General features: G+C 42.1%; 1 protein-coding gene across 4 annotated transcripts; it reads right to left on the bottom strand.

The window, feature by feature from the left end:
- Positions 1-6,692: 6,692 nt before the first annotated feature.
- Positions 6,693-22,958, bottom strand: RAD17 (RAD17 checkpoint clamp loader component). Of its 4 annotated transcripts, none has more exons than XM_054184567.1 (16): positions 22,688-22,958; positions 21,104-21,382; positions 20,293-20,376; positions 19,886-20,042; positions 19,285-19,421; positions 18,091-18,143; positions 17,872-17,997; positions 17,715-17,784; positions 16,968-17,079; positions 14,474-14,668; positions 13,158-13,243; positions 12,451-12,597; positions 11,800-11,946; positions 10,934-11,054; positions 10,358-10,415; positions 6,693-8,039 (listed from the first exon to the last, which is right to left on the bottom strand). In XM_054184567.1, exons 1-16 carry the CDS (start codon positions 22,727-22,729, stop codon positions 7,772-7,774), a joined length of 2,082 nt encoding a protein of 693 aa, XP_054040542.1. In that variant the 5' UTR covers positions 22,730-22,958; the 3' UTR covers positions 6,693-7,771. The 4 variants fall into 4 exon arrangements, with proteins under 4 accessions (XP_054040542.1, XP_054040541.1, XP_054040545.1 ...); XM_054184566.1 differs by having other exon boundaries at positions 14,474-14,671; positions 22,688-22,956; XM_054184568.1 differs by having other exon boundaries at positions 7,939-8,039; positions 10,326-10,415; positions 14,474-14,671.
- Between the last annotated feature and the right edge of the window lie 11 nt (positions 22,959-22,969).

Here is a 22,969-nt window from a genome sequence, read left to right as displayed (position 1 = left end):
GGGGCCTCTGCTCCTTGTTGGGGTGACGGTCTTCTCTCTCCCTCCGCCTGCAGGGCTTGCTTTCTCCTGACGCTGCTGTCAGGGCATCTCTTGCTCCTGGAGCTGTGCTTAGGGTCCCCGTGGGGTAATGGGGCACCCAGGGGTTGGGGGAAGCCCGTAGTCATGCCTGGTGAGTGAGATGTTTCCCTTGGCCGGGGGGTGTCTGTGCTGATGCTGAAAGTCCCCGGAGTCGTCGTCCTGCTGGACACGGGGTCCTGCTGCACAACCGCCTGGCGACGGTGGAGGTGGCTCAGCCCGGGCTCCCATCAGCTCAGGCTGCCGTGCCTCTTTAGGTTCCTGCCAGAAATCAAGGAGAAGTCCCAGGAGGAGCTGAAGCAGCCCAGAGCTGCGGCTTGGCCACGGTGTCAGCTCCCTGTGTGTGCTCCGCAGCCCTCGGGAACGGTACGCCCTAGGGATTTGCCAGCCCTGTGTCCCCTTTGGGCTCTGGGCCGGGGCAGAAGAGGCAGCAAGAGCTGCCCACCGTCCCAGCGCCCCTGCCCTGCCCAAGCCCAGGAGACTAACGCTGCGTGTGTGGGGTGTGCCTGGTCTCCAGGGAACGAGCTCCCTCTGCACCGAGAGGGCAGAGAAACGGCTGCGGCTGCTGATGGCGTCCAAGCGCCAAGAGGTGGAAGCGGACGTGTGGCGCCAGTACTTTGCCCACAGAACAGGGCAGAACACGGAGCGAGGCCAGGTACGGCATGCAGTTCAGCGCCCCAGGAAAAGGGCCTTTCCCCTGGCCGCTGCCTGGGAGGGAGCCTCTGCAAGTCCCACGCCTCGGCTGAAGCCTCGGGAGCAGCCCCCGCTCTTGGTGGCTGGGCTTTAGGAGTCTCTTCTGCCTTTGCAGAGCCCCTGCCGCCATGTCTTCGAGGATCCCTATTGCCCTCCCCACCTGCGGAGAAAGGCCTACGCCGAGAAGCTGAAGGAGAGGCAAGCGGAGGAGGAGAGATGCCCAAGCCCTGCGAGGCCGAGAGCCTCCGAGGGGCGGCGGGCAGAGCTGCAGCTCCCGGGCAGAGCCCGGGCAGAGTAAGTGTGTGCCGGCTCCCGCAGAGGCCGGGGAAAGCCCTGGGCGGCTCCCAGCCCTGGACGGGTGCGGGCTGAGGACGAAAGGCCGGCTCAGCTGCTGGGCTCTGCCTTCCCAAAGGTCGGGCAGGAGGGCCCACGAGACGCCACACCGAGCAGCGGGCCGGCCTCCCTCGGCGGCACCTCCCAGAAGCGCTGGCCTGAGCGTGGGCCCTTGTCCCCGGCCTCAGAGCTGAGTCCCTTTCTTCTGCGTCCTTCGGCAGGGGGGAGCAGAGGAGGCTGCTGGAGCGCCGTGGGAAGGCCCAGGGATCGCCAGCCCCGCCAGGAAGCGGCCAGCAGCCCCGCGGAGTCCGGTGGCAGGGGCCGTAGCCATCCCGGCGGCCGGCCTCTTACCGAAGACAGGTCTGCTTCTTTGATAGATACATGCTAAATAAAACGTTGCTTGTTTCCCACTGAGCTTCTTACTGCGGGAGAAAATAGTCACTGAGGTGATGATTACAGACAGTGATAACGAGGAGACAGCCAGAAGTCGCTCATCACCACGGATGGGATAACAAGAAGTAGTTAATCACTTCAAGGTTCTTTTACGCGTCAAGTATGTGCTCCTGTCCCAAGTAGGACAGAGCTGGGGCTACTTCAAGGAACATCCTTGTCATCCTCAAGAAGTTGGCAAACTGGCAGTAAACTTTTAACATCCTGCGGTGACACCACACCTTAAAAGGATAATGTGAGGAAGGGTCTCCTTACCCAAACGACCACCGAGGAACTCACGCCTGCGCAGAAGTGTCTTGCTGATGCAGCCAAATTTGATATGCCCGTGCAAAAAGGCCATTCGGTCATCCTAATGAATACGTACAGCGAGGAGGAGTTATGTATTAGGTGGGTGGAACGATAAGCCTCTTCTGTGTATCAATCACAATCTGTGCATCAGCAACAGCTGCCTCTCCCCACCCTGCCCCCACACCACACTCTCCGGCGAGGCCTGAACAAAGGCAGGGCTGCTCTCACAGTGGCCCTCAGAGGAGGACAACTTGCTCCAACAGTTTGATGTCCTCCTTATGTTGGGGGCCCCAGAGGTGGACATTGTACTCCAGGTGGGGTCTCACCACAACAGAGTAGAGGGGCAGAATCAGCTCCCTCACCCCGCTGGCCATGCTTCTTCTGATGCAGACCAGGATGCAGTTGTCTTTCTGGGCTACGAGCACACATTGCCAGCCTATGTTGAGCTTCTCATCCACCAACACCCCCGAGTCCTTCTTCTCAGGGCTGCTCTCAATCCCTTCTCTGCCCATCCTGCATCTGTGCTTGGGATTGCCCTGACCCACGTGCAGGACCTCTCCTTTGGCCTTGTTGAGCTCGATGAGATTTGCACGGGCCCACCTCTCAAGGTTGTCAAGGTCCCTCTGGATGGCATCCCTTCCCTCCAGCGTGTCGACAGCTTGTTGTCATCGGCAAACTTTCTGAGGGTGCGCTCAATCTCACTGTCCATGTCACCAACGAAGATGTCAAACAGCGCTGGTCCCAGTACCGACCCCTGAGGAATGCCACTCCTCACTGGTTTCCACTTGGACATGGAGACGTTGACCACAACTCTTTGAGTGCAACTGTCCAGCCAATTCATTATCCAGTGAGCGGTCCATCTGCCAAATCCACGTCTCTCCAACTTAGAGACAAGCACGTTGTGCAGGGACAGTGTCAAATGCTCTGCACAAGACTGGGTTTGTCACAGCTGCTGTGATTATAGCAGTGGACTGCATCTAATTGTGTCTAACCGTGCTGACAGTTGCTCGTCGACTGCTGATTGTAGAAGGGGTCAGAAAGTACCTGATCTCCCCAACAGCGTTTGGATTACACCGACACGCAGACGGTAGCACAAAGGCTGTCACAAAAGGGCGAGTGCTGATGGCCTGTAACTCTGCGCCGAGGCTGCCACGTTTGGTGCGTGCTGCTGGGTAGATGCTGGGGTTGCTGCTGCCAGGACACAGGGGTCAAAGCCGAGTCCTGGATCTCACCGCGTCAGATGCTCCGCACACCCACATTCACTGTTAGAGCTTGCTCCAGACGCAGAACAGGGAAAGGGGCTAAAGCGTCAAAAAAACCCCAAGTGGAGTGGCATAAAAACTTCAATATCCCCAAGGAGGTAATAGAGGACAGAACAGAAATCGATTCCCCCTATCTGGTTCCTTCTCACCACAACTCCTGAAAACTTTGCCAAAGCACCAAGAATGTTTTTGGTTTAGTTTTTAGCAATTTTTCTAGTATCCTCATACTGCCAGTGGTTTCACGAGCTCTTTGTCTCATACACGGGCAGAGAGTTCCCCGTACATTTGCTACAAAGAGAGAAACGTTTGTGCGTGTTCGTGTCCAAGGCCTCTTCAGCGTAAAAACACATCGGATCCAACTCCAATTCACTGCCTTTCAGGAAGAGAACTACTGCCCTGGAAGATGCGATTGTGCAACCTGAGCCAGGCTGCCTTTACAGAAAACGCACAATACGTGTCCTTCTGCAGCTGGAGCGCGTCTCGCCAGGCTGGCATCCATTTGAAACTGAGCCCGTTCAAAGGTGAGGCTGTCAAGGCAATTGGGGGTGGTAAGGGGTTTTTTTTTGGCAGGGGGGAAAAGAGAACTACCCATGGTAAACTGGATCAAGACCAAGAGGTGATTTCTCTTGGGTGTCCCACACAACTCTGACATAGAATCCCAGAATCATAGAATTGTTAGGGTTGGAAGGGGCCTTAAAGATCATCTAGTTTCAACACCCTTATTTTAGTCCAATCATCAACCTAACTCTGACAAAAACCATCACTAAGCCCTATCTCTAAGCACTACATCTACCTGTCTTTTAAATACCTCCAGGGATGGTGCCTCAACCACTTCCCTGGGCAGCCTGTTCCAATGCTTAATAACCCTTTCAGTGGAAAATTTTTTCCTAATATCCAGTCAGAAACTCCCCTGGTGCGACTTGAGGCCATTTCCTCTTCTCCTATGACTTGTTACTTGGGAGAAGAGACCGACCCCCACCTCTCTACCCCTTCCTTTCAGGGAGTTGTGGAGAGCGAGAAGGTCTCCCCTCAGCCTCCTTTTCTCCAGGCTGAACGCCCCCAGGGCCCTCAGCCGCTCCTCACAAGACTTGTGCTCCAGACCCCTCACCAGCTCCACTGCCCTTCTCTGGACTGGCTCCAGCACCTCAACGTCTTCTTTGTGGTGAAGGGCCCAAAACTGGACACAGCCCTCAAGATGGGGCCTCGCCAGTGCCGAGTACAGGGGGACAATCACTGCCCCAGTCCTGCTGGCCACACTGTTCCTGACACAGGCCAGGATGCTCTTGGCCTCCTTGGCCACCTGCGCACGCTGCCGGCTTGTATTCAGCCAGCTGTCAACCAACACCCCCAGGTCCTTTTCCACCAGGCAGCTCCCCAGCCACTCTGACCCTGGCCTGCAGCGCTGCAGTGGGTTGGTGTGACCCAAGTGCGGGACCCAGCACTTGGCCTTGGTGGACCTTGTAGCATTGGTCTTGGCCCATCGATCCAGCCTGTCCAGATCCCTCTGCAACACCTTTCTACCCTCCAGCAGGTCGACACGGAGCAGTGGCACCTGCTGACAAGAGCGAGTTTTCCTGTTCAGGCCCACAGTTTGCAGAGTTTTTCAGTTCCTCTCGGGAGAACTTTGCGGTTAGACAAGGTGAAAAAAGTTCGAAGTAGCTGTACCTCAGAGGAGGGGAAGCCTGAGAAGGCCATGACAACCAAAGGTGTGTCTTCCCAGCTGGGCGAGGACTGTTTTTGGCAGAGCAGCGGGCAGGCGCACCCAGGACTGCGCTTGCTCTGGCTGCCTCACGCGTCGGTGATGTACTGTCTGCACTGAACACCCCCAGGATTACACCTACACTTAGAATCTTGGGTGCGTTGGATGGGTTCAAGCGTGAGCCATGTTGGTTTCCAAAAGGCTGTCACAGCTGTTGAAATTCTTGGACCCCACCAAAAAAGCACACGTATCTTTCCTTCTTGGGATGCTCCTAAGTCACTCCCACACATATTTGAAGGGCAGTTCTCTTCTTTCCCCCGCCTTGTCATTGAGGTAACATTGCTGAGAGCGCCAGAACGGACCCTTCCACTCCCAGAGACAGCTAGGAGGTGGGCTGTAGCACCAACATTCTTGTGCCTGCTTGCAGCTACACAAGCTTAACAGCTGTCAGCACTTCCCTTTGTGTCCCGGTTTGCCGTAAAACAGAACCAACTTTCTGTTCAGTAATTTTATTTCTCAGCTAGGCCTCTTCTAACTCGCTTGAAATTAACAGCATGTTGTGTCTAAAATGGTTTGTTCAGAGCGATAGGCCAGTTTGTGCCAAGGAATGGTACGCAGAGAGGCTCCTGCTTACGCTCATTGCTATAACGCCCAGGGTCAGCTAATTTCATTATTTGCCCCGTTGGAGGGTCGGCAGGGGAAAAGCGTAGAGGGGTCCCACCTGCGGGGAGGAGCGGACAGGACAGGGGACCCAAAACTGACCAACAGGGTAGTCCATCCCATCTGCCTCCTGCTCAGTATACAAACCGAGGGAGCAAAGGGTCAGCTCTCTTCCTTCAATGGCTGACGTCCGAGGAGGACCCTGTCTGTTCATCTGCCTTTGATCCCGATCCGTGGGTTCCTGACTCGTCTGTGGAATCCGGTTCCCACCCGTCGCTGAGTGCACTCTGGGACTTCCCCAGTGCCTGCCGGTGGCAGCATCCTGGGAGCTTAACAGGGTTGGGTATATGCTGTATCTATTTCATTATTTTCCTTTCTGTTTTATTATTAATATTTCATTAAAGTGGTTTCGTTTCTTCTGAACTTGTAAAATCTCTTTATCTCTCCTCTTCCTCTCCGTGCATGAGAGGCTGGGGGAAGGAACATCTGTTGACCGTCAGTGGCCAATTTAGCCAAAACCACGACACTTTGGTTCACTTTAGGATTTAATCTTGATTACCATTGGCTTTAAGAGGGTGCTCACTGCCACCTCACTAATTTGGAGCTTCCATCCTGTTCACACACTTTGCATGCCATGGCAATTCAGAGGCAAGAGCATAGACATTCAAGCACAAGAGATTATTGAAGATAATAATGGTTTGGGTTTTTTAGTGGTGTTTTCACATGAAAGAGACTTTACACAAATTACTATGAATGCTGTAGTTGATGGTGCTAAGTCTCTACTGTTGAAATTTACAATTAACCAGGTAAGCACTGAACACTGCCCTAGTAAGGGCAAGGCCAACAGTAATGCAAAGTAATTGATGCCAAAGTACCTCTGTTATTACTAGTATTATGGGATACTAGTGTAAGGAAAGCTGAAAATATATAAATAAGTAGCTTGGAGTTTTACTTGCAAGTCAGAATTTCACACCTCACTGTCATTTGCACTGGGAGCCCCCCAGGAGCACAGGGATACGCAACCACAGGAGACCCAAGAGAAGGGAGCTGCCACCTAAGCGGAGCAGGGGTCACCCCACCCAAAGCACCCTAGGGAGGGGGACAGGGGTTAAGGGGCATCAACAGCCAACAAAACATTTTGAGTTTGCTGTAACAGAATTTAAGAATTCAGGGTGAAATTTCCCTCTTCACAGTTAAACAACACCTATAGATGTAAAGACTACACCTGTCCCTTGAGAGAGGATAAAAGTGGACTTTTTAATAGCAGCATTAATTCCAAGGTTACGGCAGATAAACACACATTTGCTTCTACCAAACTCTGGATGTAAGCAATACAGAAATGCAAACCTATATTACACATTCAAAGTTGTTTTGTTTGGGTTTTTTTTTCATTCCTGTGGTATCACTAACCACAGCAACATATTAGATTGATTTGCATAGACCAAGCCCAGTTACAGAGAAACACTGAGGTATCAAACAGTCTATTCAGACAACCACAACACACTTCTCACGTGTCAGTTACCAAACACAGGATTATTCTTTCACCCAGCACAACTCCAATTTAAGGAGAAAAACAGCAAAATACACCATTAACTTCCTACAGAATACAAAGGCTGAGAAGGACTTATGCTTGATTGTTATATTTTCCCCTCTATAAATTATGAAAATATCCTTCAAAAAGGAATCAAAAATATTCTGTTGTACAACATATGTTCAACTTATAAACACATAAAAATCTGTGGAAGAGTACAAAACAGTATTAATACAGTAGTTTTATTTACATTATCAGTATAGGGTGTCAAACTTTTTACATGTACACTTCAGTGTCTCCTTTCAGAAGGGCCAGGCTTCCAAACAGCAATTTTTTTGAAGGTATAAATTTTAATAAAACCTTCAAATGCTGACAACTTACCAAGTATGCACTCAGGAAACATACTCTACAATTGCAAAGTAAATTAAAATGTGTAAAAAATAAAAATAACTTAAGAGTGACACTGCTTATCTACAGTCTCTTCCAAACTAATTTCAGTCATCATTTCTTACTCTCTTTTTATCAATATAGATTACTTCATGGCTCAGGAGAGGCAGGGAATAGCTTGTACTCTAGTATTCAGCTCAGGTCTGACCCTGCAATGTTAAGAGGAAGCTGAGGACAGTTGCCTCGATGCTGACACAGCACGTTCAGACTTGGCCGTCTAGCCCACCTAAGCAGCCAAAGCAGTACTTTTGCGCAGACCATCATGTCTTTAGCAAAGGCCTTGGCAGTGTATTAATCTATTCAGGCAAGTCAGAGGTTGCTATTGTGTTGTACTCAGTCACTATCATATTCCTCTATTTTTAATTCGTCTTCCTCCATGATGGCTTGAGCTGCAACAGGCTGAGGCTGACTGCAAGGCAGTTCACTTCCACTGCACTGGCTCGAGGAGAGAGGGAATCCGTCCGACTCGTTCTCATTCATTCCGTTTTTCTCCACTTGCGCAGCCGTCTCCATAGCGTGCACATTGGCACAGTCCACCTCAGAGCTAATAAAGAAGTCTGGTATCCCCGGATCTTTGTCAGTAAGTGTTTCAAGCTTTAACCTGCAAAATTGTCATTGCAACAGTAAGTTACCACAAAAAAAAACCCAAACCATCTCCTGCTCTTTCACACAGAAGCTGCAACAGAAAAGACTGCCCATGTACCACAGGCGTCACCCTTCTTCACTGGTGCTTAAGAGCTTTCACATTTTCTGGTAGCGACACCATCCCTCAGTGACAATTAATTCAAGCTATATACTTTCTGTGCTTACATCCCTACCTTCAGTATTATGTTTTTACGGCTCTGCGCACATTGTCCAGATCCTTGTGCCCAGAACTCAGCACCGTGCAGCCTACGTGACAGCCTACAGAAGACACGGGAGGAGTTCCTCTCGGGGAAAGGACTGCGCTACATAGCCCCAAACGACAGCGAAATACCAGATGGCATCTGTGCTCCGTCACTCCCCCATACCCATTGCTGCTTGAAAGTTTCTTCCTTATGGTGACAGCGCTTTTGCCGAGCTTTCCTCACCCACATGAGCTGCAAACAATTAACTCACTGGCAACGGCCCATTAAACCCTTTCCAAGCAAAACTGAAATCCTTTAGGATGGGAAGCAATTTAACTTGAAAGAGGCAAATTAAAAAAAAAAAAAAAAGAAATTGAAAGGAAATCTTTTTATATATTTTAAATTTCTGTTACTATTTGGACTTCTCAATCTTTCCAGCATCTCTGCATCAGTATGTTACCGATGTTCCTATATTATTTTCCCCACTTTACGTGGGAATAATAAAAACCCATACAGTTACTAACAAAAACTCATCCTGACACAAATTCCAGCTGATCAAATATCATGCACTTTCCTCACTGCTACTTTTCTTACTCCCGTACCATTCCCAACCCACTAATAAATACAATGGAAAATAAATATTCTTATTTCCATTTAAACAGTTACACATAAGTTATTTTAAAGACTGCTTAATAACACAAAATAAGTTATTTTCAGTTAGGATTCCTGAGGAAGCAAACACTTACTAAAATACCTACATTTGGCCATACTTCCTTTCCAAAATAGTGAACAAATTTAAAAAGATTACCGTGTTTTCAGGAGAAAATCACCCCTCAGATAAAACTCTAAATGACACATGCCCAACTTAGTAATGCAGATACAAAATGTTTATCAGTATTTAACGGTGTGCTGCAGACAAAATTTATGGCATAAGGAAGTCTACAATTAGTTTGTGAAGTTACAAATATTTTGTCTTAGATGAGGGAGTTTCCTTTCTTCCTGACCAGCAACCAAAATGGCTTTTAATAGAACTGTTGGGGAACAGGGTGGTTCGTGGGTAACACAGCCTTTACCTTACAGGCCAGTATTTCATAACTCGGGCAGCAACACCACCGTGACAAATATGAGATGCTTTGTCAGATGCCCTAAGAAACTCACTCTCTTGGCTAAGAGTTAGTCTCATTCCAGCTAACTGTGATCTCGATCCTTTGTTAGAAACAGACCATCACAATTAAAACTCTTTTTAAATTTCAGAGATATGAAAGTTCCTGAAATATAACTGGGGCTCTACTAGTATAAATGATGCCCATGATTCAGAAGGCTCACCAGAGTCACCAGCGATATAACGTGTCATGCCATGTCTCCCCATGAGCACTACACAATCTGTAAGTGGAGCACTATTCGGTATTTAACATCTAAGACAGATGGACTTCAGCAGCTATAGTTTTATTTAAAAAAAATGCAATCTAAATAAATATTTACTCATAAGCAGTCCGGCAGCCAGAAATTCCATAAAGCAAAAATCAGTGCTGCTATCTAATTTCAGAGGAAGCACTCATTAAAATACATTGTAGTTTCATAGATAAACAACTGCTTCAAAGGAAATAAGAATAATTCCCCATTATACATCACGCACGTGAACACAGAATGTTCTATCAGACTTCCAGATTAATGTTTTATGTCATGGTAAACAATAGGCAAAGTGCACTATACTCTTTGCATCAGTTCAGTTTTATTCTCACATAAACGTTTTTGATTGTAAAAAAAAAAAAATAATATTCACATCATGCACTGGAGAAACATAGGTATGTCTAGGGCAGAGCTAATATTTGGTACAATGGAAAAGAAAGCTAACCAAGGATTAAAAGCAACACTATAGTAAAAATGTTGCTACTAACATTGTAGTGATAAATAGACTTGAACTGGAAAAAGTTTTAACAGGCTAAATATAAAATTATCATGCTGTAAATGAGGGACAATGTCACATCACAGGTGTACAATGAAGACGTTTTTCTATGAAAGGGTTCTTTTCCTCAATATATTAAAAAAGAAAGTCTTACTTCCTTTAAGAAAAGACAGAAGTCAAGTTTACCTCCCAAAATGTCTTTTCAGTGGTAGCCTCCCAATGTCTTGGATAAAAGCAATCTGAGCTGAGAAAAAAGAATCACCAGTATCATACTGGGTAAACCGCAACACACATACCATTAAACATACTGGAAAATAAGTTAATTCATAAGTTTAGTCAAGTATTCCTGTATATAGTTGCAATATTTTAGACACCAAAACACTGCATGCACATGTATGCATTTATTTTTTCAAACTGTTTACCATATTGCCATATTTACAGATAGCCTACGTACAAAAAAAAAAAAATCACTGACATTCATCAACTGTGTATTTATGAGATAGAGTTATTATTCCATAGCCTACAAAATGAATTCATCCTGATGTCAAGGCCTTAGTTAAGATACGAAGCCTTTAATTAGAAATAATTAACATATCATAAGTGACACGGCTGTCTAAACAGTAATTTTTGGATTATATACCACACGAAGTAATTGTTTTTTTACATGCACTGTCTGCTATTGGGTGCTTTAATTACAAAAAATTTAATTACTTTTAACTGAAGAAAAAAAAAAAAAGAGTTCAAGAGTTACACCCATCTTACCTTGGTTTCTCATTGGATTTGCTAACATAGCAAGGTAAGGCAACAGCTCTGTCTGAAGACACTCGGGTGGTAAACAGAAGCTTGAAAAGAGAGATTTTGCAGCAAGGCAATTTTCTTGATACTGTAAGAGTGGGGGGGAAGGAAACACAAGTAAAAAACCTGTTAAATCATTATTAATTTAGATACTCTGTACTATAAAAGGCAGACTTTCTTCTTGCCTGATGGATGACTACACACAAGCTACTGAAAAATGAGACCAGAAGAAAATGATAAGCAGTTAGAGTTAATATATGCAGATCATAAAAATGGGAAATTCCTTCATTTTTGCCTTTTGCTGGGCATTAAAATTTCCAGAAAATATTTATCCCTTGGTTATAGAATTTGCCACCTACCCAGGCAAATATATTTTGCCAGATACAGCAAGAGAAGTATTAGTTCAAATGTAAAAAATTGCAAAGTGCTTTGGTATCTTATGAACAACGTACTTCTGTTAAACACATAAAACATAACAGCAATAATCTGTTAATCTTACACAACATATTAATGTGATTTAAACTGAAAAAAACCCTTAACTTTACTTGTAGGAATACTTTATAGTCTTTCAACACTAATTGTGTCTCCATTAATTTAGAATTAAGACTCTCCCAGCAGTATGCCAATTTGGATACAGGAACCAGACTTTGTCAGAGGCCTCCAATTTATTTTTCCATTAAAGGAATAATATAAACGTAACTGTTCAAGCAAGTGCTTTTTAGAAGTAGCTTCTATCAAAAGATTTGACAAGTTTAGCACTGTAAGCAAATCTCATCTGTACTACTCAAATGTCATACCTTACAAAAAAAAATTTTAAAAAATCAAGTATTTACCTTTTTATTGATGAAGAACCACTGTGGTTTATGTAAAGGCCGGAACCCCATCCCTCCTTGGTGGTGGGCAAAGGCTCTGGATGTATTTGAATGTATCACCCCTCGGGTGGCCACAGATGCGCTGTATTCTTCCATCACAAGTCTTGTCTAAGAGACAAATTGGGCATTATGTGAACTCAAGGCCTTTGTGCAAGGTGTGTCATTTGCACTAACACACACTCTGTAATTGCAGTGACAGCACACACCCAGAATACGTTTAGATCACTGTGAAACTCTTACTCAAAGCAGATGAATGAAAAAGCTATCTCAATTACTTCAGGGAAAAGGCATACAAACTCCAACACATTTTTAGCACAAACATGTTCTACATAAAAATACTTTGTAGAATATTTTACAAACACTATAACTCACTATAATGAAATACTGACAGAAGTTGGACAAGAAGTTGAACGTGCATCTCTTCTATAGTTGATGTACTTCAGCATTTGTTAACAATTCACTGTCACCTGTACTGGAAGTTTGAAGCTTAATTCTTGTTGAATTGTAAAAAAAATTATTTCTACCATTCATATACACTTAGAGAAAAAATTAGAAGCTCAATGTCAGAGTATTAAAAAAAAAAGTATGTGTGTATAAAAAGATGACACTTACAGTCCAATTACTACAAAGGATGTCAGCGGTGCTCAAATATTCACTGGCTCTCACTACATCATCTATATCAGAAAAAAAGTCTACATAGTTCTGGTGAAGGTATAAATTAAACATGCTTCCAGACATATGCGATTTTTCCACAATATCCTATCAGGACAAAAAAAAAAGTTCAAGTTTTACACAGCGCATAAGGAAAAGCATCCTATAAAACTTACGATACATTTAGACAGTTAGGGAGCTGGCACACATCATCTATGAACAGATGCTTATTACAAAAGGAAGGTTGGCTTGCTCCCCGGGAAGGCTAATGGTGGGGACGGAGGGGCGGAAGCCACTGCTGTCTTCAACTCTCTTAATGGGTGGTAACAGAAAGGTGAACTCAGACTCCTCTTGGCAATGCAGGATGAGACGTAGGAGGAAACAGGAAAGTCCACCTTCCAGCACAATTCCATCAGTGAGGTGAGAGAATCTCTGTCCCTACAGACTCAAAGCTCGACAGTCAAGAGCCTGGGAACCTAATCTACCTCCAGAAGTCCCTTCCAGATTAATTATTCTGTAACACAGACAGATTGAGTACACATATATTAAGATCAATGACAGTGACAAGTCAAGACAGTGACTGTGCCTGAGAATTTGCATCAATCACTTAAGAGTCCGTTTTGGTTTTTTCACACCAAACTGTAATCAAGTAGTTATTGCAGACGTACCTCAGGCTGAATAAGCAAGGTGTCTCGACGGTATTCTGATAAATGAGCAGGCAGCTGAGGAAATTCTGATTCTGACACTGGTTCTCCTACAAAGGATTTTACAATCTTTAGTCTTTTAGTATCAGAAGTATTGTTACATTTCTGCACATAATCAAAAAAGCCAGAAGAAAGACACACATTTCAGATTAGATATTAAAAATTAGAATAAAAGTTACATAAGAGCAAGAACAGAGATGTGTAACTGCATGAACAGTAGCTTTCACATATATTGAGCACCATTTTTAGCAACTGTCAACTCTACCAGCAACTAGATTACACCATTTTCAGTTCCCAGGAACCTCTTGCTGCAGGTGTATGTACTTAATTATACAGTCAATATTATATAGTAAACAAGAGGTAATTAGTTACATTACACTTTATATAAAAAAATTTCAATTAGTTATTTTCATATTGCCTCATCTCACTAATTCTCCTCAGTTGATTTTGGAACTGATACTGTGAATTATCCCTGAAATGTGGACAGCCAACGTCATTATGGATCCTGATTTAGCTGAATGCAGGTAGTACTAGTTTATTAAGTACCAAATGCTTATGAATTATATTTTTTAAATGTTAAAAAAAGAGTACTGTAACCACACACAGGGAGCAGATAGGTTCTGTAAATTTACAGAACCTGAGTCCATAGAAAGTAGAACTTTCAGTAGAAAGTAGCAAAGTGGAAAGTATTTTAGAGAGGTGGAAAGGGAGATAGGGTATGGCAGAGAAGTGGAAGAGGTTTTCAGGTCAGAAAGGAGAGAGCACACATGTCTGTTAAAAGGGAAACAAAGAGCTGAGATAAACAGTAGGGAGGAAAAGACGGCACGAGTCATCAAACCCATATACACAAATAAGGAAGGCAGTACCTATGAGGCTGCAGGGCAGTTCTATAACCTTTAGGAATACAGACGAGTACAGAACATAACTGTACAACAATGTATTATTATGCACAAGAGCAAAATTTGCTTTTGTACAATACAACAAACATAGTGGCTATCTATCTAGCTTTGTGAGGATGACAACACATGGACCTAACGCAACTAGAATTATGTAATTTTATTACATACATGTAGAACATCTTAATGAAATGTTTATTTACCTAAAAGATACAGACAGCTGCAATCTCAGTTACCACATACTTTTATTACTGTTTTTATACTGTTAGTAATGACTGAACATGCGAATTGGAACTCACCCTAAGCCTTACTTTAGCAAATCTAGCTATCAGCAGCTGACATACTTTGCCCATTGAAAGGAAGAGTAAGTCAAAGCGTTCTTACTTTTGCAGTATATTATTTTCCCCAGAGCATGGAAAAGAAAGATGGAAGCATCTTTGCCACCAATAGCTTGTATCTCCTGGTCTTCTGAAGTATCAGATTTAATTTTCTTGCTTGCTTTAGATACTGCCGCTGCTTCACATTTTAGTGTGGAGCTCCTTTTCTTCCTTGACCAAAACTCTTTCTCCAGTGAGCAGTCTACTAAAAAAAGCAAAAATACAATCAGGACAAAGCACATGAATCAAAAAAATGTTTTCTATTATATTGCTACTGCTAATGTTCTAAACAAACAAAAAAAACAACAAAAAAACCCCACCAAACAGAAAAAGTTATATAAATAGGGGCACTAAGAGAAAACTCATGTATTAGGAAGACAACCCAGTCACCTAAACTAGCATGTTTCATTCTACTTCTGTCCCTTAAGTCAGCTAAAGTGCCAAGTACTTAAAAAGTTCTTCTTTATAAAGTACAATGCAAATATATACAAATTATATTTCAGTTACATTCTGTTCACTTATCAATTTATCTTTCATTTGCATTATCTGTATAATGCCCTCACTGAAATAAAAGGAGGCAAAGAAAACCTTTTCTTTAGGTGATTCTTCCAACAGCCTACTAATTTCCACAATGTTTTGAGCTCCAAGGAATAAAACCCTTCTGCTCTTATATAAAACTCAAAAATTTTCACCCACAATTTGATTTAGTGGCAGATGAATATTCCCTATCAAGCTAAGAGAACGTCTCTTTTAAGTATTTACCTTTCTCTTCTCCCAAGATTACCATAGATCCATTTTACCCATTAATGCTGCCAAAGTGAATGTATCGCTTGTGTTTACACACAGCCACAAGTGAAGAAGAAAAAATATAAGTTAATAATGCATTCTCAGGAGATCAACAAGGAGGTGAGGTCTCTCCAAAATTTACAAAATATCACTGGCTGCCAAGCATTTACCTAACTGAAATACCTGAACAACTAAAAAATTTCTATTCAACATGAATTCTCAATCTAGAGAAAATGCGACAAGAGACTGTTCTGTGTGGTATAAAGAGAACATGATCCTGAGATCTCATGTACAGAAGCTGTCAAGCCATATGCCTTTGCTTTCTCCCAAGTTCTATTCATAACTCTCATGTTTTTACATTTCCAAGGTAATTTATTAAAAGTTACATAAACTGGTCATTTTAAGACTATTTAGATTTTCTACAGTACGTAGAAGCTACTTAGCACCCAGCAGCGAGCTACTGTAAACTTTTCTCAGGTAACCCCAACCTACTGTTTATTAAATTAATGGCATTATCATCAAAATGGTTGTACTAAGAAAAAAAATTCTATTTTTCCTATTAATACAGAACAGTACAAACTTAGTATACTAGAAGACAACATCAGAATTTATTTTCCACGTTCTCAAGTTAAACCTAGGAACTTGACTCTCTCCCTCAGGAAATTTAACAAACACAGCTAAGTTAATTTCAGTATACTCTAAAATTCAAACTACAATACTCCCTCTTACAACAAGGACTTGAAACACTCCTATGTTCCATGAGCAGATTTTCCATTTGCAAGGTGGATGGGAGAGAAAATGAGTAAAAGCAACAAGATCATTGCTAGCTTTATGACATACACCAGAAAACAACCGTTGAATTCATTTCTTACGTCTGGGTTGAATATAAAAGCTGGCACCATCTAATGGTTCTTGGCATGAACTACACATGTCAGAGTACTGCTTTGAAAAATTATCAGTTATTTAACTCACATACATTGGTTTCTTAACAATTATTGACTTCCAGTGTTTATGAAAGACACAACAGCAAGTGTCCTGTTTTCTTTCAATGTTGGAACATTCAAAATAATCCCAAACTAAGTCTGATTTGCGCATTGTCTAACCAAGTACTTTGAAGACTACTAAGACTACTAAAATAACTTCAAAGTTTTTCTGTAATACACTCAAAAACTTCACAGTAGGTCATGCCACCTCACAGTTTTTCAATTTACCAACAGCCGTAGGAGCTCCAAAGCAAAAATCAATCATTACAGAAATGCTGTATACAGTCAATGGGCTACTTCAGGAATGCATTATGGGTAGAAATAAGGACATGGAGAAGTATAAAGAACCAAGCAAAGAAAATATCCCTCTCAAATTAAAGTTGCATCATAAAAGATTTGATCAGTAAACACCAATGGCAAAAATATTAAGAGGGCATTTCATTAAATTACATCAACACACACATAGCCCATGCTACTCAATTTTAAGACTACGTATCACAGTTATGAAATTAAACACTTTCAGCTTAAAAAGAAGAAAAAAAAACCCACAACCAAACTTTGTGCCTTTTATTCCTGCCCCAGAGCAGCACGTCAAAAATGTTTTGCACAGCTCGCCTAGCTGTGCTGCAACAGTGAAGAGTATACCTTCTTTATACGTATACCAAGAGTATACCAACTTTACAGCAGAAATAGTCAAAATGTCATTCGCTTTACAAAATCATAGGTATTTACCTTTCATAGAAGAAAACTGAAGACTGTTTATTGCACTTCTTATATCCCCTGAACAACCTCTGCAAAGCAACTCCAAAGAAGTTCTATCAAGAGCATAATTCTTTTCTCTGTTCTACAAGGAAAAACAACATTCAAAGGAATAAGAAGAAGTAGGAAAAGGAGTATTTGAGTATTATTCTGGCTGTGGGGACCCACGTCTGATACACACCATCAACAGACTACATGAGCACCCACCATGTGCTTAAACTGTGTAATACTGCTAACTTTAAAACATTTAATCACATTGCCACATTTTATATAGCAATATTAAAGATAATAACACACATAATTCTTTGCAAGGTGTCACTCAACAGTAGACTTGCTTGTAATCAAAACAGTTCAGGAATAATACAGGTTTTAAGTTTGTGACCTCTTCTGGCCTTGCTGGTACAATGAGAACTACTTCTATTCCTATTATTTGTTTCATATACATGCTTTCTGTAATAGGCAAAAGAATTTTCAGAAGTAACTTTGAAGGCTTTGAACAAGTATCAAGTGGAACTAATCTTAAAAACAATACATCTTTCTAGTTTGTTCCTTGTTTTCTGTTGGGGGGGATTGGTTGTGTTTTTTGGTGGAGGTGGGGGGGTCTGCTATCAAAGATCAAACAAATACAGTAACAAATGTAAATAACATATATTAGATATAAAAATCTAAAGTTTCTTTGGACCTAACACCACACAGAAGTTATCAGTTTTGACAACTTACCATACTAGCTTCTGTTGCAGCTATTCGATTAAGAACTTTCATCATATTTGTTGGTGCAACAGGCTTGAAACTGTTGAATTTCATTTAAAAAAAAAATTCATTAGTTTCTGACTTCTCATTTATTTCAATCAAGTTTTAATGAGATAGAAGATCTTACCTAATACTGGCTATAGACAACTCCTCTAGAATTTCCGTTGGGAACAGTAACCTCTGGTTGCTGTCTCCACTGAAGTTATCTGAGATTATAAATATAAGGGGACATCTACTTGTACGAACAAATCTCCTAAATTGAAAAATAAGCAGGCATAACAAGAATGAAACTCCAGTTTACTGCAAGTGGCTAAAGCTAATAATGAAAAACTTATTTCCAACTGACCTGAGAATTTCATGTAGACTGCTAGGGTCTCGATAGAACTGGTTGGGTACATCCTAGTCAAAACAAATGAACTGCTGTCATTACACTCAGATGCAAATACTCTTTCCCACAGACTGACTGTTAATGGCACACTCCGTTGCTACACATTTTTTCTTCCTAGTAAACTTCCTTTCAACTAAATCTGAATGTGCCTAACAGTGAAGATAACTGGGGGGGGAAAAAAAACCAAAACACCACACAAAACCAAACCCCAACACAGCACAGTATTTCTTTATTTTATTACGCAGAAAAAATTATCTAAAAAGAAACATTTTCTTTCTGTCCTTGTTTCCTACGAAACAGCCTTGGATGATTACATTGCCTACTAGAGAGAGTTTTACTCGGAGGATAAACGCTCAAGGTAGCAGCACCACTGAGGAAGAGGACTTGAGATTTGAGAGGACCTACACAAGGACTTCTCTTCATGAAGAGAAGTCACAGAAAACTACGCTTCCTAAATTCTACCAAACATCACATTACTCAACTAGAATTTTTTATCTCATCTATTCTTTTTCTTGAAAGTTTACAGATAACTTGACTATCATAACTTCTAATACTCCTCTGTCACAGCACATGAAAAGATCAGAAGGAAAATGCTACTGGATCACACTCTGAAAAAGTAAAAATAAAGTCTTCTCCTCTACCTCCTGCTATAGCTTACAAATCCTCAGCGTTCACACCTCTGCCCTAAATAGCACCACCCACATCAGACCAGGGAATGCTAAATTTCAAATGCTTTCTGATTGTATTAATTCTCACATATCTTCTACACTCTCCTGCATCCTTAAGTAACAAGAATAGCGGGGAGTTTTCCCCTCTTCCTGTTTATACACGTATATTTCCAGAAAGTTAACCATACAGAAACATGGGTGTGAATTTTCAATATTGTTTTGATGTTTTTGATACTCTATTACTTATTTCCGTACACAAACTAGTCTCCAATTTCTGCCTGACTATTAGCTCATATAGCTTAACCACAGGTAGAACTTCATTCTAGCCTGCTGTAGAGACTCAAAAAGTAATAAAGAACTCATATCTGCAATAAAGCAGACTAACTTTTGGCAACACCAATCCACTAGCTGAAGCCAGTTAGCATGTCAATATTATAATAAAAGGTATTCTTTTCGAAATAAAATTTTACAAGTTTTCACTTACTTCAATAAGAATAAGCTTTTTATCATTTTCTGAGGACTCCCCAAGCATCTGAAGTTTGTTATACTTATTTGCTCTTAACAGAAAATCTTGAAAGAGAGTTGCTTGGGCCTGACTCGGAAACGTATGAAAATTTGAGTCTGAAAAAGAAAACTAATTAAAAATTTGTATTCTCTATATTATCCTAAGTAGAATACAACTACCACAAGAACTAATACCCACCCATGCTATTTTCTGACAGTAGCAACTGAACACCAGCAGACAAGCCCTTTGGCAAACATATGACAAATACAAGAGAATTTTTAAAGGGCAGAATTCAATTGAGGACCCAGACGAAGACAGACTTACCTATTTTTATTTAATTGCCTCAAATGATATCTAGGCTATTACATAGCTCTCTATATTGATTTGAATTGCAAATTATTTTGGAGTAAACACTGGGGAAAAACTAAATCCCTTTTCAGATAAATGCAAAACTAAGATTCTTATTAAGCACTAAGGATCTGACTTCATCTGTGACAGACATAAAAGAACAAAAAAATACAGAACACAAGAGTCACAAAAGTAACTGGAAGAAAAAGAAAAAAAAGAAAAAAATACTTACCATGGCCAAACATATTTCTCAAGTCTTCTTTCGTATAATCTAAAGATATTGGATTGATCCATTCTTGCACCTGAATGCCAAGATCTTTTGCTAATACTTCAATAGTTGCAGTCTTTCCACAACCAGGAGGACCAGTTAGCAGTAAAATAGAGCTACCCTGTCACAGGAAAAAAAACAAAAACAAAACCAACATAAAACCCACACAAAAACAGACTCCACCTTTTAGCAGCATAAGCCCTAAATAAATGTACAAGTTCTAAATCTATATTCTTAAAAGATTCCTTATAACGCAACAGATACATAATCACTACTGGTAAGTTAAGATTTTTCTCTGAAATTAAAATAAAATTGAATCCAGCTTGTTTGTATGGGTTTGTATCTCTAGCTGCTAATTTTAGCAAGATTACCTGCTTCGGCTGCCTCTGAAATATGTGAGTTTTTAACCAGGTTTCAACTTCTTCGATCTTCCTCTTTTGCACAGCAAGGTCATTCTAAAACAAGATTGAAATACATGAAATTCATATATACACCTTTTGCTTTCTAATACAGTAATGATGACATTCAAGAACAGAATATACACTGACTAAAACACTAACAGACGTGTACATGTATGTTCCAGTTACATATATTTATGCTATGTAGATGTGCAACAGTTAAGGACAATCACTTCAGCCTGTTTCCTCAAACAATTTTCCATTGCTTGCAGTTGGGAAACAATGAATTATTATTATTCCTAAAGTAACAACATTACAATCATGCCTGTTTGTGTCAGAGACAGCACAAACTACAGTTATTCAGGAACATGCCAACAGACCAGCTGACTGCTGTCCAGTAACACAAAAAATAATTTCTGTTCTCTGTCCCATAATTAGTGCACTAACTCAGTTCTCTCTCCTTTCTTCAGCTGTGCATTTTTCTAGTACTTGGAGCTGTTAGATCTGGCTGAACTTCAATAACTGGTTCAATAACGGGAGTGGATGGACAGGAAACTACATCCCATCAGTAGCTTTATCTCCTCAGGAAGCCTGAGGGAAAAAAATGCACCTTATACAGATAAATAGCTCATTAAAATCTTAACTACAGTCAGGAAATAAATCAAACTAGTATTTCACTGCCCTAATAAATAGGATATACTCAGAACTGACCAATATGAACAGAAACACAACATGTTACACTATAATGTTACTACTGCATTAGCACTTAGCATAACTCTCACACCTGGGTTTCAGGTTTGTATCTATCTACCCATGCCTCATCTTGAGCTTGGCCCCAGTTTTGTCTGGACTTGTTAGAAGGCAGATCTACTGCAGATGACTTTGCTCTTTTCCTGGGCAGAACTTTGGTTTTGCTACTTTCTGGCACAGAAGGCAGGTCTTTCTTTTTCTGCTGCCGTTTTCTTCCAGAGTTGCCTTCTAGTGGCTTCACAGGAACAGCACTAGACGAAATATTTGGGTTTCCAAAGAAGTCATCAAATGAGTGTGCCAACCAATCTGTTACCTGGTAAAATACAAACATTTTGCTATTAACGTAGCACACTCTTCCACTTAATTGGGTACAGTTGTCTCTAGAAAATTAAAGATGTTTAATCAAGTGTATACGAGAATATCTCGTACATCTAAAGAACTTCATTAACACTGAAAGGCATACTACTAGCTATCAGCAAACATGGGCACTTAGGCTTTTTGAACGTCAGCTACATGCTTCTTCAGTATTAACAAAACCAACATCTTACACATTGTGACAGAGTATTTTTCATCAAACTGGCAAATCAGAACAAGTTAAAAATTCTACAAACACACATTCAAACTAAAGAAGTAAAATTAAAACAGAGATAAGAAGGAAAAAATAGCATAAGCTTATTCCTACCATTTTTACATTACGGTCACGTTCATGTTGTTTCTGTACAGGTTTCAGTATGTGGCTTTTTTTTTTTTCTTTAACATTTACAATGCAGCCATTTGTGTTTAAAAGTTAGAAATAGGTGACAGAGAAAAATTATTTAGGCAGCACAATAAAATCAAGTGTTATTTGTCTGCTGTGTGAGGAAGCTTGGACTGATCTAGAATCAGACCGTCCCATATATCAGACAGTGACCAGGAACAAAACTGCTAAGAACGTCAATATTTAATTTTAGATTTGAGAAATACCCTGCTAGGACAGGTGTACAAACTTGCACCCTTGAGATGCTTTTCAGCCTACCTATGGTCCCAAAATAGTATCTGTGCTGCTAACAACCGCATAACCTTTTAGCATAGGAATTGTAACAGGCTACACGCTGAAACACACTTCTGTGAAAACGTGAGTAACAGAATAGACACGTCATCTCCAAAAATGTCTGTGAATACTCTACAGCTTCCAAGTCTTATAAATTAATGCAACACACCATTACCAGACCACAGATTATGTGAGAGGCCTTAGCAGCTGGGAAAGAGGATCTGCCTCTACACGGTTTGCTTTTAACGTTACTCTGACAAAAACTATTTTTATTTGAATTTGCATATTCACTAGCGGGTCTGATAGCACCGAGTGAGGGGGTTCCCTTTTTTACACATTGCACCAGCAAGTAAGAAAATAAGCATCTTACACATGGGGGTGTGTGTGTGTGCGTAGGAGCGGGGGGGAAAGCAACTGAAGAATAACTGTCAACACAGAGACCAAGGAGTAATAATCGGGCGTAAACATACTGCTAATCGGAGCCGCCAGACTATTCCGGGAAGCTGTAAAAGGCTTTCTCAGGACAGACTCGGCGCGCGGGCACCCCTCACCCTCAGCCCATCCCCCCAACCCCGTCCCGCGGCCTACCTCCACCGGCGCTGCCTGCCTTCCCGAGGAGCTTCCAGACATCCTCAGCCCAGGCGGTGCCCATCCGCCGGGCGGCCGCCAGTTCCTGAGGGGAAGAGCCCCGCTCCCGGGGCGGCCGACGCAGCAGCCGGGCGGGCTGAGGCGGGACCCGCTGAACCCGGGCCGAGCCCCCTCTCACCGGACCACCGACCTCCCCAGGGGTCCTTCTCCTCCGGCGGCTCTTAGCTGCCCGCGGGGCGCCTGCCCGCCAGCGCCGTAGGGACGGGCGGATGGGTGACGCCA

This window comes from Rissa tridactyla, chromosome Z (assembly GCF_028500815.1).
Source record: "Rissa tridactyla isolate bRisTri1 chromosome Z, bRisTri1.patW.cur.20221130, whole genome shotgun sequence".
NCBI lineage: Eukaryota > Metazoa > Chordata > Aves > Charadriiformes > Laridae > Rissa > Rissa tridactyla.
This window is presented reverse-complemented; position numbering and strand designations above follow the sequence as displayed.